Source organism: Bufo bufo, chromosome 3, assembly GCF_905171765.1.
Source record: "Bufo bufo chromosome 3, aBufBuf1.1, whole genome shotgun sequence".
NCBI lineage: Eukaryota > Metazoa > Chordata > Amphibia > Anura > Bufonidae > Bufo > Bufo bufo.
In genome coordinates this window covers 210,418,649-210,431,865 of record NC_053391.1, presented here as the reverse complement: position 1 = coordinate 210,431,865, position 13,217 = coordinate 210,418,649, and the positions used below count along the sequence as shown (strand labels likewise).

Genomic DNA, 13,217 nt, shown 5'->3' with positions numbered 1-13,217 from the left:
GATGGATTACAATTGACAGAACTCGTAGATTTCGGCGAGACTGGCTAATGTAAGATGAATGGGGCATCATGACAGTCCCTAAATTCCTACCATCAGTGAAAAGAGTTGGGTTTCAACATGCCCAATCCCTTGCTTCCTACGAGATTTCCTATAAGTGTATGCCGTTAACATGGCCGATCGACACTTGCTCCCAGGATAACAGTCTTACGTAAAGCTGGGCTTAGATCGGTACTGTCCTATCAATCTCCTCCATTAGACTATATGCTAAATGTCAGATAACATACCAAAATGCGTTGTGCCTTGGTCGTATACTTCCATTTATGGGTCAGGTTGTTTGGGGAATTTTTCAGCACAAATGTACTTACTAAATGTAATTGGACAGCAAGCGGTAGCCATTTTTTTTCCGCCGATAACACAGAGATGTATGTTTCTTAATAAACAGCAGAGAATGTCTTTTCTAGAGCTTCCCATTTGTTTATGGGAGATAATTACACTGATGTTTTCTAAAATGTTCTGTCTTTTGCAAAGTATCGGAGACGACACCTTTAGGTCCCTACTGGGAAAAATAATTTCCCAACAGCAGACATGCTGTTCAGAATATGAGGGTTGGAAAACTCGCAGCATTGATTTAATCTAAGAAGCCCTAAAACGTATGCCAGCCAGGAACGATGCATCATGGAGCCTTTTATTGAGCGGTTCTCGAGCATTCCTCAAATGGCTTACTGCTGGGTGCAACGCCAAAAGGTCACATTGAGAGCTATGCACAGAAACGTTGGTCACAGATAAAACAAAAGCCTGTACGGAGATCGCTAAAATGTAAGTAAGGAGAAATGGTGATTGTAACTTATGAGAGAACAAGCAAAGGTTGGCAACGGACAATGTTAAAATAACATGTGAAGTATGTGCTGCTGCCTCTACCGAGCATTAGCATATTGGTGCCAGTACCAGAGGAGTACCTTGGGGCACCAGATCGTCAGTGCCCTACTGCTTCTGCCACTCCTTGATGGACAGGGCCAAGCACTAGGACCTATCAGTGTTCGCACCAGTGTGAGAGGCATGAGAGGAGAGGGGAATATACTTATGTCATGATCCTCCCTATAACTTTAGGCAACAATTCCGTGCAAAGCATCATCTCCAGTCCGGGTTCACAATGATACCATCAGTAGGCATCTGTGATGTTTAGAAAGCTGAAGCTCTGCGCATGTCCTGATACTGAAGCAACTGCACAGGCGTGGAAATTGCATCCTGCATGGCATTCTCAGTTTATGGGAAAGAAGGAGTGGAAGGAGGTGCTGAACGTTGAAGATCTGGTGGGTAGTGCATCAATAAGCCAATTTTCACCGCATGATGTAAACAGTGCAGGGACCAGAAGATGGAGACAGCAGAAGCAGCACGGAGGGCCGAAACGGCGGGGAACGGGTAAGTATGGATCTTCTATTTCAGGCTGCAGGCATCAGATAAAATGTAATTATTACTGGAAACCCCCTTTAAAGGGCTTGCCCATGGGGTAAATATTATTGGGAAAGACCTAAGAGAGGAAAAAAAAGAAGCAATACCCACACTCACCAGTCCCGCACTGCTTACTGGGTGCCAGCTGGTCTCTACTTACTGGTCCAAGCCCAACAAGCAGAAAATGTCCGGAGATGCTTGATCAGCCAATCAATGGCTGAGGCAGGTCAGGGCTGTGACCAGTGATTGGCTGAGCAGACATTCCTTACTTGCATGCTGAGACAGGACCAGGAAGCAGAGACCATCACGGGCCTGGTAAGTGTTGGAACAGGGGAGCGAGTGGGGTATGACTTTTGTTTTTTAAAGTCTCTCTTCAAGGAAATTTCTCATTCAAACTTTCACCTACCTGTGAAGAATAACTGCCTTCTCACTGTAAGCAGCACATGACCATTTCGAGCGGCAGTGGTCATTAAATCTAAGACCTGCTTGTGGGATTTTCCCTTCACAGGTACACCATCGATACAGATTAGTTCATCAGCAGCACGGAGGCGGCCATCTTTCTCAGCAGCTCCTAAAGGAATAATGGCTCCAATGTAAATCTGCAGACAAATAAGAAAGCATGTTTTAGTCTTTAAAGTATAATACATAAAACATATAAAAGTATATAAAAGCATAAGGCAACCAGACAAGGCACAATCTTTGCCTAAGGAAAATCCCCATGAGGCCTGTTCAAAAAAACAAATGGACTGGAGACACAAGCTAGGACCCTGTCTCTCCCTACAGCACCATACAAAATAGATAAGTAGAAATAAAATTTTGTGCTAATAAAGTTTTTTTTTATACAAATTACACAAAATGGATTTAAAGGGGTTGTCTAGCTTTTTAAAACTTTTATCTTCAGGACAGGCCATTACTAGCTGATCAGCAGAGGTCGATCAGCTACTTTGTATAGCTCTATTGGCGGAAGTTGGCTTTGAAGGTACACTGCACCGTCAACATTGGAGTGGACAGGGCTGTCAATGCAGTGATACCCTGATTGAAGTCCGTGGGGGCGGCGCTGCAGTGATCAGCGGTGTCCACTACAATGTTGATGGTGCTCTGTAGCTCAGACGAAAACAAAGCTCAACAGAACAGTTGATCGACAGGGTTGCCTGAGCCCCACCGATCAGCTAGCGATGGCCTATCTTGAGGATAGGCCAGCACTTAATTACTGTATGCGATTTTTATATTCAATTAAGAGAACATGAATTGCAGTAACAGAATTAGGCTACATGTACACGACCATTCCGTTTTTTGCGGTCCGCAAACCATTGTAGAAATGCCTATTCTTGTCAGCCAAACGGACAAGAATAGGACATGCTATATTTTTTTTGCGGGGCCACGGAACGGAGCAAAGGATGCGGACAGCACATGGAGTACTGTCCGCATCTTTTGCGGCCCAATTGTAGTGAATGGGTCCGCACCTGAGCTGCAAAAACTGCGGCTCGGATGCGGACCCGAAAAACGGTCGTGTGCATGAGGGCTTACACTGAGATTTCCCCACTTTCTAGACTATTTTTAGGCTGATCAATATGTATGAGCGCAGTGACACCAAAACTAGTAAATTAGAGAGTACAAGGGAAATGAAGGGCTATAATTTTGGAGCAATTATTTGTTTTGTCTTAGAAGTCGCTTAATGAGCTGTATATGCAAACTGTGAGACACTGGCCTTGCACACATTCTAAATGGCTGCCGATACTAGTAATCACATTTCATGGGCCCTGCTTCAATGACCCTAAGTTATACAGCTCTTAAATGGTCTACGCAAGGTCAGACCCTATTAGTCGCTGCTTCCCACCCCTCTCTCTTTAGCCTACATACAGTAACTTCATGTCCTTTGTATCAGTCACATTTACATCGAAGCCTCAGTATTCTATCAACTAAAAAATGACAGAGGTCAACTGCGTATGTCTTGTTGCTGTGGTTTCCTGTTGCCTTCAATTACATTCAATTATTGGGCATGCATAGTAGAAAACGGATCCAGAACACAGCATGAAGTCCCTGCAGGTACTTGGAATCACTGGCTGAAGAACACGGGGCCTTTTACTTATTTATCTCCGTACTTGACTTCATTCCTCACAAAGAGGGTAGGAGAGGGCTTTTCTCTCCCAAATAAAATAAAATGATGCCATTTAAGAGTCACTGCATGGGGCCCACACAGCTACACTGGTGTGATAGGGGCCATCAGCATTTCAAGCAAAAATATCTCAAATGGTAGCCCATTAGGAATGAACTGTATTTGCACCTAGACAGTCCTGTCTATGCACACTGCCGAAAATGACAATACTGGGGTTTGATAAACTTTGTAAAGCCTAATGAAAGAGTGCAGTAAATACTTTCTATGTCTAAAGTGTTTTTATACCAGGGATGGTCAAACACTGTAGACTTTAGAAACCAGTTCCGTTACTGCATTAGGCCATTTTACGGACACGCATAGACATCAACAGAAAACAGCACCAGAAGCAAACACCTAAGAGCACTGGCTACTGTGCCTCCTGATTTATACTAGTGAATCACTAAGTGCCTATAGGAAAATTCTAAATCAATGTTTTCTTCTCCATTCAGACAGAACAATAAATTCTACATTCTCTGGATTCCGATGAGAAAAGAGCAGTACATTATGGAAGTTCGGATGACCTCGCGGACTAAACTTTCATACAGTACAGTATATAGCTCAAAAATCACTGCAAGTATTTACAAAGTTGCACAACCTTTTAGGTAGATTTTAACTGTGTAAAAGTGTTTAAAAGGATAGCTTTTAGGGAGGAGTGATCTACAGAGAACTTTTAAAGTCAGTCTGTTGTCGCAATTTTTGCCACATTTATAAAATGACAAGCGATGAGTGATAACTTTAATGTATCTTAAATGGCTTGTCCCACGAAAAATACTCTATATTTTTACCCCTTTGGGACCCACTAGTTTTCTCCTTTTTGACAAAGCCTCTTTCACACGGGCGTCGCGTGTGAGGGCCGGATAGGATGCGGGTGCATTGCGGGAAAATTGTGTTTTGTATGCGACTGAGTTGCATTATTCAGTTTTTTCCGCGCGAGTGGGGGAAAATAAATAATGATCGGGTCCCTATCCCGATCATAACCTAAAAAGCAAGCGTGAAAATCGCACCGCATCCGCACTTGCTTGCGGATGCTTGGGATTTTCACGCAGCCCCATTCACTGCTTTGGACCTGCTTTGCGTGAAAAACACACAATATAGAGCATGCTGCGATTTTCACGCAACGCACGAGTGATGCGTGAAAATCACCGCTCATGTGCACAGCCCCATAGAAATGAATGGGTCCGGATTCAGTGCGGGTGCAATACGTTCACCTCACGCATTGCACCCGCGTGGAAAACTCACCCATGTAAAAGGGGCCTAAGGGTCCAGTCACACGTCCGCAATGGTTTTGAGGTCCGCAAATTGCGGATCTGCAAAACACGGACACCAGCCATATGCGTTCCGCAATAGAAATGCCTTTTCTTTTCCGTGGCTGCGGACAAGAATACGACATGTTCTATCTTTTTTGGGGGGCCGCGGAACGGAAGTGCGGATGCGGACAGCACACGGTGTGCTGTCCACATCTTTTGCGGCCCCATTGAAATGAATGGGTCCGCACCCGTTCTGCAAAACTGCTGTACGGATGCGGACCAGTTATGCGGATGTGTGAATAGACCCTTATTTTGCAAATCTGACGTGTCACTTTATGTGGCAATAACTTTGGAATGCTTTTACTTAAGCAAGTGATTCTCAGGCTGTCTATTCATGACACATTATACTTCTTGCTAGTGGTAAATCTTTTTTCAATCCAAAATTTACAGATTCTTTGGAAAAAAATTGCTATTTTCTATATCTGAATTTCTCTGCTTTTAAGACAGATAGTGATGCCTAACAAAATAGTTAATATTCACCATATGTCTATTTTATATTGGCATCATGTTGTAAAAGCTAAAAAAAAAACATTTTTTTTTAAGACTTTCAATTTTTGTTGTTGTTGTAAAACAGGAGGGGTTAACAGCAAAACAAACCTCAATATGTATTTCCTTGATTCTGCAGTTTATGTAAACACCCCAATTGTGGTTGTAGACTGCTGTGGGAACACAGTAGGGCTCAGAAGGGAAGGAGCACCATTTTTAGAATGCAAATCTCACTGGAATGGTTCTTTGGTGCCATGTCACATGCGAGGTGACAAAAAATGGCTGGCATAGTTTTTATTTATTTTTTTCTCTATGGGGTAGATCATGTGATATAGTGCGGGGAGTTTTGGACACGGCAATACCAAATATGTCTAATTTAAAAAATATATAATTGTTACACAATAACAGCACTTTTGAAAAAAATCAAATAATCATGTTTTTGTGAAGTAGGTTTGATGGATTTCTCTCAATGTATTTGTATACATACATTATAAGATTTTTTTAAAGAAAAAAATAATTGATTGCTATGTAATAAATGGTCTTGGGTCCCATCATGACCCATATTCTGATGATTTTTACTAGCTTAATACTTTCCGGTATTGAGATCCGTCATAGGGTCTCAATAACGGGGAAAAAAAAGCTTCCGTTTTGTCACTATTCATTGTCAATGGGGACAAAACATAACTGAACAGAACGGAATGCTCCAAAATGCATTCCGTTCTCATACCGGAGAGCAAACTGCAGCATGCAGAGCAAGACGGATCCGTCATGACCTACAATGCAAATCAATGGGGACAGGTCCGTTTTCACTGTCACAAACTGACACAATAGAAAACAGATCCGTCCCCCATTGACTTTCAATGGAGTTCATGATGGATCCGTCTTGGCTATGTTAAAGATAATACAACCGGATCCATTCCTAACGGATGCAGATGGTTATATTATCAGTAACGGAAGCGTTTTTGCTGAACCATGCCAGATCCAGCAAAAACACTAGTGTGAAAGTAGCCTTAGAACATCAAGAACTCTTGTGGTCTCACTTACCATGACGACAGAGCTGCACAATGACATTATTTTGTTAAATTACAATATGAGATGAAACAACCATAAACATTAGTCCTCTGCAGTTGAAAATGTTAAACTTACTTTGAGGTCAGAAATCCATTTCTTACATAGATAACTGGGTGCTAGAGAATAGTCATGTAATCATACACTCACTATGACAGGAATATGCATATTTCTCAGTCGTAACTGACATTAAAGCACTAGTGTGAAAACAGCTCATGTGGCATGCAAGAGAGAGATTTTGATGGATCTATAGGAATATATGGGCCTGTTAGCATTCCACTTAAAAACAGAAAAGAAGGTGGAAAATTGTACTCACCGCTTGGTCTGGTCCATCCCCTCCAAGGACCCTGAATCCAAAGCCAGATTCCTGCTTACGGAGAAATACATCCAAATCCTTAGTATTGGGAGCTACGTCCAAAAAAATAAAAATAAATGAATAATTAAAAGAATTCTAGGCATGAAGGCATCACTAAGCAATAAACAAGATACAATACTATCCTACAAGATTTGATATAGTAAATGCTAGTTTTTGCTATATATTATTTAGATTTGTTTTAATTGAAAAGATACAAAAGTTTCTATACAACAATAATCTTAATGGGATTGTCCGGCCTAGGAGCTGAAAAAACCCAATGGTTTGAATCCGTGCCAAAATAAATTAAACACTCACCTGTCCACAGTCCCGATCTTCTCATGCTGCTGCCCTATTTCCAGCCACTTCTGGTCCCCGCTGGACCATTAGTGGCTTGGTCCCCTGACCGGTGCGGCCAATCACTGGTCTCAACAGCTACATGAGCAAGAGTGGCATGTCGCTAGACTACTGACAGATTGCTTTTTTTTTATTTTTTTTATTGGCTACAGGTTCCAACCCTTGGGGATATCGGATACTAGGACGCATATCCCCTTTAATTATACCCACCTTCCCTTAAACTAATAATTAAAGAGTAACGGTTACATAACACCTGCTTAATTAATATTATAAGAGGTGTTTAGAAATGTTTTGATACATACATCTTTTTGCCACTTATCAAAACTCCTAGCTCCTGCACTGATAACTATTCGGATCTCCAGAGAGGCAGATATGGGGTTAATAGCTCACTGAGGTATTTGGTTACAGCTGCTGACCATAAATATCTACAGAGAAAGAGGCAGAAATGTGGAAACTGCTGCTGGTCAGTAAATGTTCTACTACAGAAGCTGCCTAACACACACTCTATCAGATTAATTGGAATATCACTCTTGAATACCCAATCTATGCAATGCTTCACTTCTTGCCAGTAATTAGAAATTAAGAAAGATGTTCTAATAACAATGCACAACTGAGACAGTCAGAACGCTGGATAAAATTATAATCCCGGGATCCCGCTCAGCATCTGCTCCCACTGGTCCACAGTATCTGATCTTCAGTTCTTACATCTATTTACAATTAGTATTTAAATTGGAAAGCCTTCATAGTTCAGACCCTTTCACTTTTTTCACATTTTGTATCTTGTGGCCTTGTGCTAATATATAAAAATAAAAAAAAATCTAGTTTTCTCCCATCATTCTGTACTTAACACCCAATAATGACAAAGTAAAAATATTGAATATTTGGAATTTTATTAAAAAAGGAAAAACTTCTCAGGATATGTGTTCAGAACCTTTGCAATAACACTTGAAATTTAGCTCTGGGGCCTCCCATTTCTCTGGATGATCTCTGAGATATTTTTACACCTTGACTGGAGTCCACCTGTGGTAAATTCAGTTGACATGATTTGGAAAGACACAACCCTGTCTATATAAAGGTCTCACAACTGACAATGCGTATCAGAGAGAAAAAAAAGCCATGAGGAGAAAAGAACTACCTACAGAACACTCAGAGACTTGATTGTGTGGCGGAACAAATCTGGTTCCCACAAGCACATTGGCCTCTAGAATTCTTAAATGGAAGGAGTTTGGAACACCTAGGACTTTTTCTAGAGCTGGCCGCCCCACCAAACTAAGTATCTAGGGGAAAGGGGCCTTGGTAAAAGAGGTGACAAAGAAATCAATGGTCACTCTGGCTGAGCTCCAAAGATCCTGTATGCAGAAAGAAGAAACTTACGAAGGTCAACTATCACAGCAGCACTCCACCTATCTGGGCTTTATGGCACAATGGACAGAAAGATGCCTCTCCTCAGTAAAAGACACATGAAAGCCCACCTGGAGTTCGCAAAAGAACACCTAAAGAGCTTTCAGATTGTGAGATACAAGACCCTCTGGTTTGATGAAAACAAGATTGAAATTTTTGGCTGGCCCAATACTATCCCTACAGTGAAGAATGTTGCTGTCAGCATCATGCTGGGGAATATTTTTTAGTGGCTGGGATCGGGAGAAAGGTCAGGGTTGAGAGAAAGAGGAATGGAGCAAAGTACAGAGATATTCTTAATGAAAACCTGAAACAGAGTGCTCTGGACCTAAGACTTGGACAAAGGTTTATCTTCCAACAAGACAATGACCCTAAGCACACAGCCAAGACAACACAGGAGTGGCTTAGGGACAACTCTGTGAATGTTCTTGAGTGGTCCAGCTGGAGCCCTGACTTGAACCCAATCGAACATCTCTGGAAAGACCTGAAAATAGCTGCCCATCAACGGTCACCATCCAACCTAACAGAGCTTGAGAGGATTTGCAGAGAAGATGGGATAAAATCCCCAAATCCAAGTTTGCAAAACTTGTGACATCATACCCAAATTGAATGGATCTTGTAATCGCTGTCAAAGAGGTTTCAACTATTTACTGAGTAAAGGGTCTGAATACTTATGCCAATGCAAGATTTTAGTTTTAGCAAAGATTTTGAAAATTCTGTCATTATGGGGCATTGAGTGCAGAATGGTGGGAAAAATGTGGGGGAAAAAAACGTGAAAGGGTCTGAAGACTTTCCGAATGCATTGTATATTGGTAAATCATAACAATTTTGACTGTTATCAATAAGCACTTTGTAAATTGTAGATAAGCTTCCCTTCATTCCATTTAATGTCATTCGGCACTGTTCATACTTTCTCTTCCTGATACTCAAAATGTTTTCACTGCATGTTTGCGTTGCATATACACAAACTTATGCTTTGCTCTATAGCATATCATACATCATGAATGGCTGTCTACTATGCATCTTTTGGATTAAATGACTTTTCTCAAAAAAAGAACTAGGTAGGTTTATTAGCATTTTACAACGGTATATAATTAATGCCAGGTTTTGCTGTATTTAAATATAGAACCATTTTACAATCAGGTTAATATTTAAATTAGGTTGCTAGGTGCCAAGATTATAGCAGCATATACTAATCAGTAAAGCACAGATTATGCAAAATCAGTACCTATTATCTTGTTGTATAACCAAACTAACTGTAATTGCAGAGAACCGTGGGAAATATGAGATAGAAACTCTTTCCGCCCCATTACATTTCATCTGGTGGAAATATCATAGATGGGGAGAATACCGAAGTAATGTGTATAGGAAGCATCAGGAATCTGGGAGAACTTCATAAGCAATGATCCCCTGGAAATACCCGAATAGCTCCGCTCTACATGTATCTTGTTTGACCATAGAACCAAGATTGAATGGATCTGACAATTTCATGTCTCAAAAAGCAGCAAATCAAGAGGTAACATGGAGCATACAGCTTAGATTTTTACCGCTCTAATACTATGTTTCTTAGAGATAGAGCCAAGGGTGTCTAGTAACTGCTCGTGTCTGTTCCTCTCTAGATGTAACAAGGCAATAAGGTAGTGGCATAAGGGCTCTATCCAGCTCATGACTCAGGAGTGATTTATATAACTAGCCACATAATTGGTATAAAAGAAGATTTCGTACATTTAGAGGAGACAAATATGTACAAAGCATCTCAGGAGTGAAGCAGAAAGTTTTGCACAGAAAAAAAAAAAATAACAAATTTTCTGACACAGTAAACTTTCTGGTTCTTCCGGGAAATCCGTTTTTCTTTAAGAACACTTAGGTTCCATGTATGTATAAGAAAACATCTGTGAAAATGTTTAATAATGTGCTCAGGAGATGACGTATTTAAGAGCAGGACATCCAAACAACAAGACAATAACTTTCCTGAGGTAGAGGGACCACACATGGGAGTGCTCCTCAGCCTGATGTGTCATAGAAATTCACTCACCAGGTCATGTTTTAAAAGAGCAAATCCAAACAAGAACAATCGCTCTAATGATCAACAGTCATTACCAGAAATGCAGTGGAGCTTGGAAAAAAAATGTAATGCCTACAAAAAAAGGCATTTCAAGCTTTACTAAGAAAAATAAAAACTTGATTTTAATATATATCCCAATTCTGTAGAACTAATCCTAAACAAACCTATATCAATCCTTTTGTATTCAGGAATTACATACTAATTCCATAACGTGTTCAGTGTTGGAATAGGAAAAAAACTATGGGAAATCCCTTGGCAAATGTGATGTTCCGCAGCTGTTAGGTTCCTCTAGAACCCCGTGGTTCCACAAAGCTATTGGTGGTTCTGGACTGGCAACGATGCATGGCTTTAGGACCTTGTGCTGGCCAGGACTCTGAGAAGACGAGAGGCCAGGAATGTCCCTGGGTGACCAGCACAGGGAGTAAGCTTCCAAAATCACAATGTGATGGAGCCTGTTGCCAGGTGTTAGAAGGAAATAACCTGCCAACAGGTCAGTGCTGAATCTGGCAACACTCTGGTTCAGTTAGGCTTCATCTTGTGCTATGTGAACATGTGCCCTGCATGAGAGGGATGAACACCTGACATATCTTACACTACCTCTATAGTGGCAAAATGACTGGCACGATTACCAGCAGCTACCCAGACACATCATGGACTTCAATGCTGTTGCCCAGCAGAACCAAGGTAGTAGTCACTGACACCTAGTATTATATATTATATAGACGCTCATACCCCTCATTAGTACTGACAAACTGCTCATATAGAGACATGTACCCCCTGATAAATACCGACAACCCTGCTCATATCGACATCTGTATTCATTTATTGTGGAAATATACATGTAGGTAGAACTCCTACTGTTGTTTTTTCATACCATACATACCAGTTTCACATACTTTCCGCAATTTCAGAACCTCTTTTTGCTTATGGTTTAAGTTGTTCACTTGTATAAATAGAAAAAACATACTTTTTGATTTTGCTTGCTGCTTTTGTCCAATTGCTACTGTGCATTAGCCCAGGCTTTTCCCAACCTTTATAGCATTGAGGATCCCTTGCGGGGAAAAAACACATGGGGAAACCTTGTAAACACAGCCTAACTTACTTGAGAACCCAGATTAGACCCATAAAATAGATAGCTCAGGTCAGACACAAATAAAATCAGACCCCAGAGCAGCCCCCTAAATTAATTAAAGCTTACCCGTAAAAAAAATGATTACCCTTAAAGGGGGTTATCCCATCTTAGACAATGGGGGCATATTGCTAGGATATGCCCCCACATTGTCTGATAGAGGTGGGACCCGCACCTACAAGGAGAACGTAGCGGAAAAAGTTGAGGAGGGCGCACCGCCGTCCTCCATTCATTTATATGGAGCCGCCGAAAATAGCCGAGCGCTGGCTCGGCTATTTCCGTTGGCCCCTTAGAAATGAATGGGAGGGGTGGCCGCGCATGCGCGGTGCACTCCCATTCACTTCAATGGGTGAGGCGGGGAGCTGCGCCTGGCGGTGGACTCCCCTGCATAACGGAAACGGGACGGATCCGTTTTGCCGCCCATAGACTTCTATTATGACAGAATGAATAACGGAATGTCTCTAAAGGCATTCCGTTGTACATTCCGTCATAGAATTGCGTTATGGTCTGTGGTAACAGAATCCATAACGCAATTCTGCTTTTACCACCAAACTAAGCGCAAACTAATTTCATAACATGAAATTCGCTCATCCCTACCTATCATGTATGTGCTTGGGTCCTTAACAGAATGCTTAGCACATCAGATGTCACTCTAATAAACTTCTATGGTAGAGGTATAACATGAAGCTATAGGGCCCCAAATCAAAGTCTGTACCAGGGTGCCCCCAACTACCAGACAATGTGCCATTTATAATACTGGTGTATTCTTATGTTGCACAGGGGTCTTTGGGTCCCCCTAGGCACCAGGACCCAGGTGTGACTACAACCTCCTATAAATACACCAGTTTTCTAAAGATCTTGTTATTTATCAAATCGGTTGTCATAATACAAATTATCCCCTATCTATAGACACCCGATCACCACAATTACAGCTTCTATGTAGAGTTATGTGTTCCCCATTTGAATTCAACTCTATAGGACAGCCGAAGACAGCCATGTACAAGAGCTTGGTTAGTTAGCCCTATAGAGCTGAATGGTAGCATATATGTGTCTCTGCCGCTCCATGCAAAGGGGGCAAAACTGGCCCCCATTCTTGTCCCTGTGGATACGGGAATGGGACAACCCTTTAATGGACTTCGCTTTTCTAATCTGAATTAAAATATCAGATTTTATGACTTTTGTTGAAGAACGACTAAGAAAACAATCAATGTGTGCACAAGGTTGACAGGTTCAATCCAATGATATTTCCTAAATGATGAAGAAGGTACTCACGTTTATCTTCGAAGATATTTTTGGATTTCTTATAAACTTCTGAAGGGTCAAGTTTTGGGGAGTTGGATCGAGCAAGATTTGGTGGAAAGGGCAATGGCTGTGGTAAAGGTTCAGCTGTGCCAACTGCTTCAAGGCTGCCCGACAGATCCTGCTTATCCGTTTTCTAGAAGTGACAACAT

At 41.4% G+C, this 13,217-nt stretch overlaps 1 protein-coding gene across 6 annotated transcripts in view; it reads right to left on the bottom strand.

Moving 5' to 3' along the window:
* The window catches only part of MAGI3 (membrane associated guanylate kinase, WW and PDZ domain containing 3), a 345,070-nt gene that overhangs the window by 51,890 nt on the left and 279,963 nt on the right, over nt 1-13,217 (bottom strand). For all 6 annotated transcript variants that reach the window (XM_040423894.1, XM_040423896.1, XM_040423898.1 and 3 more), the window contains 3 exons: nt 13,039-13,201; nt 6,782-6,873; nt 1,856-2,048 (listed from right to left, as the gene is read on the bottom strand). In XM_040423894.1, the coding sequence (XP_040279828.1) occupies nt 1,856-2,048; nt 6,782-6,873; nt 13,039-13,201 (448 nt within the window). The remainder of the gene's footprint in view (nt 1-1,855; nt 2,049-6,781; nt 6,874-13,038; nt 13,202-13,217) is intronic.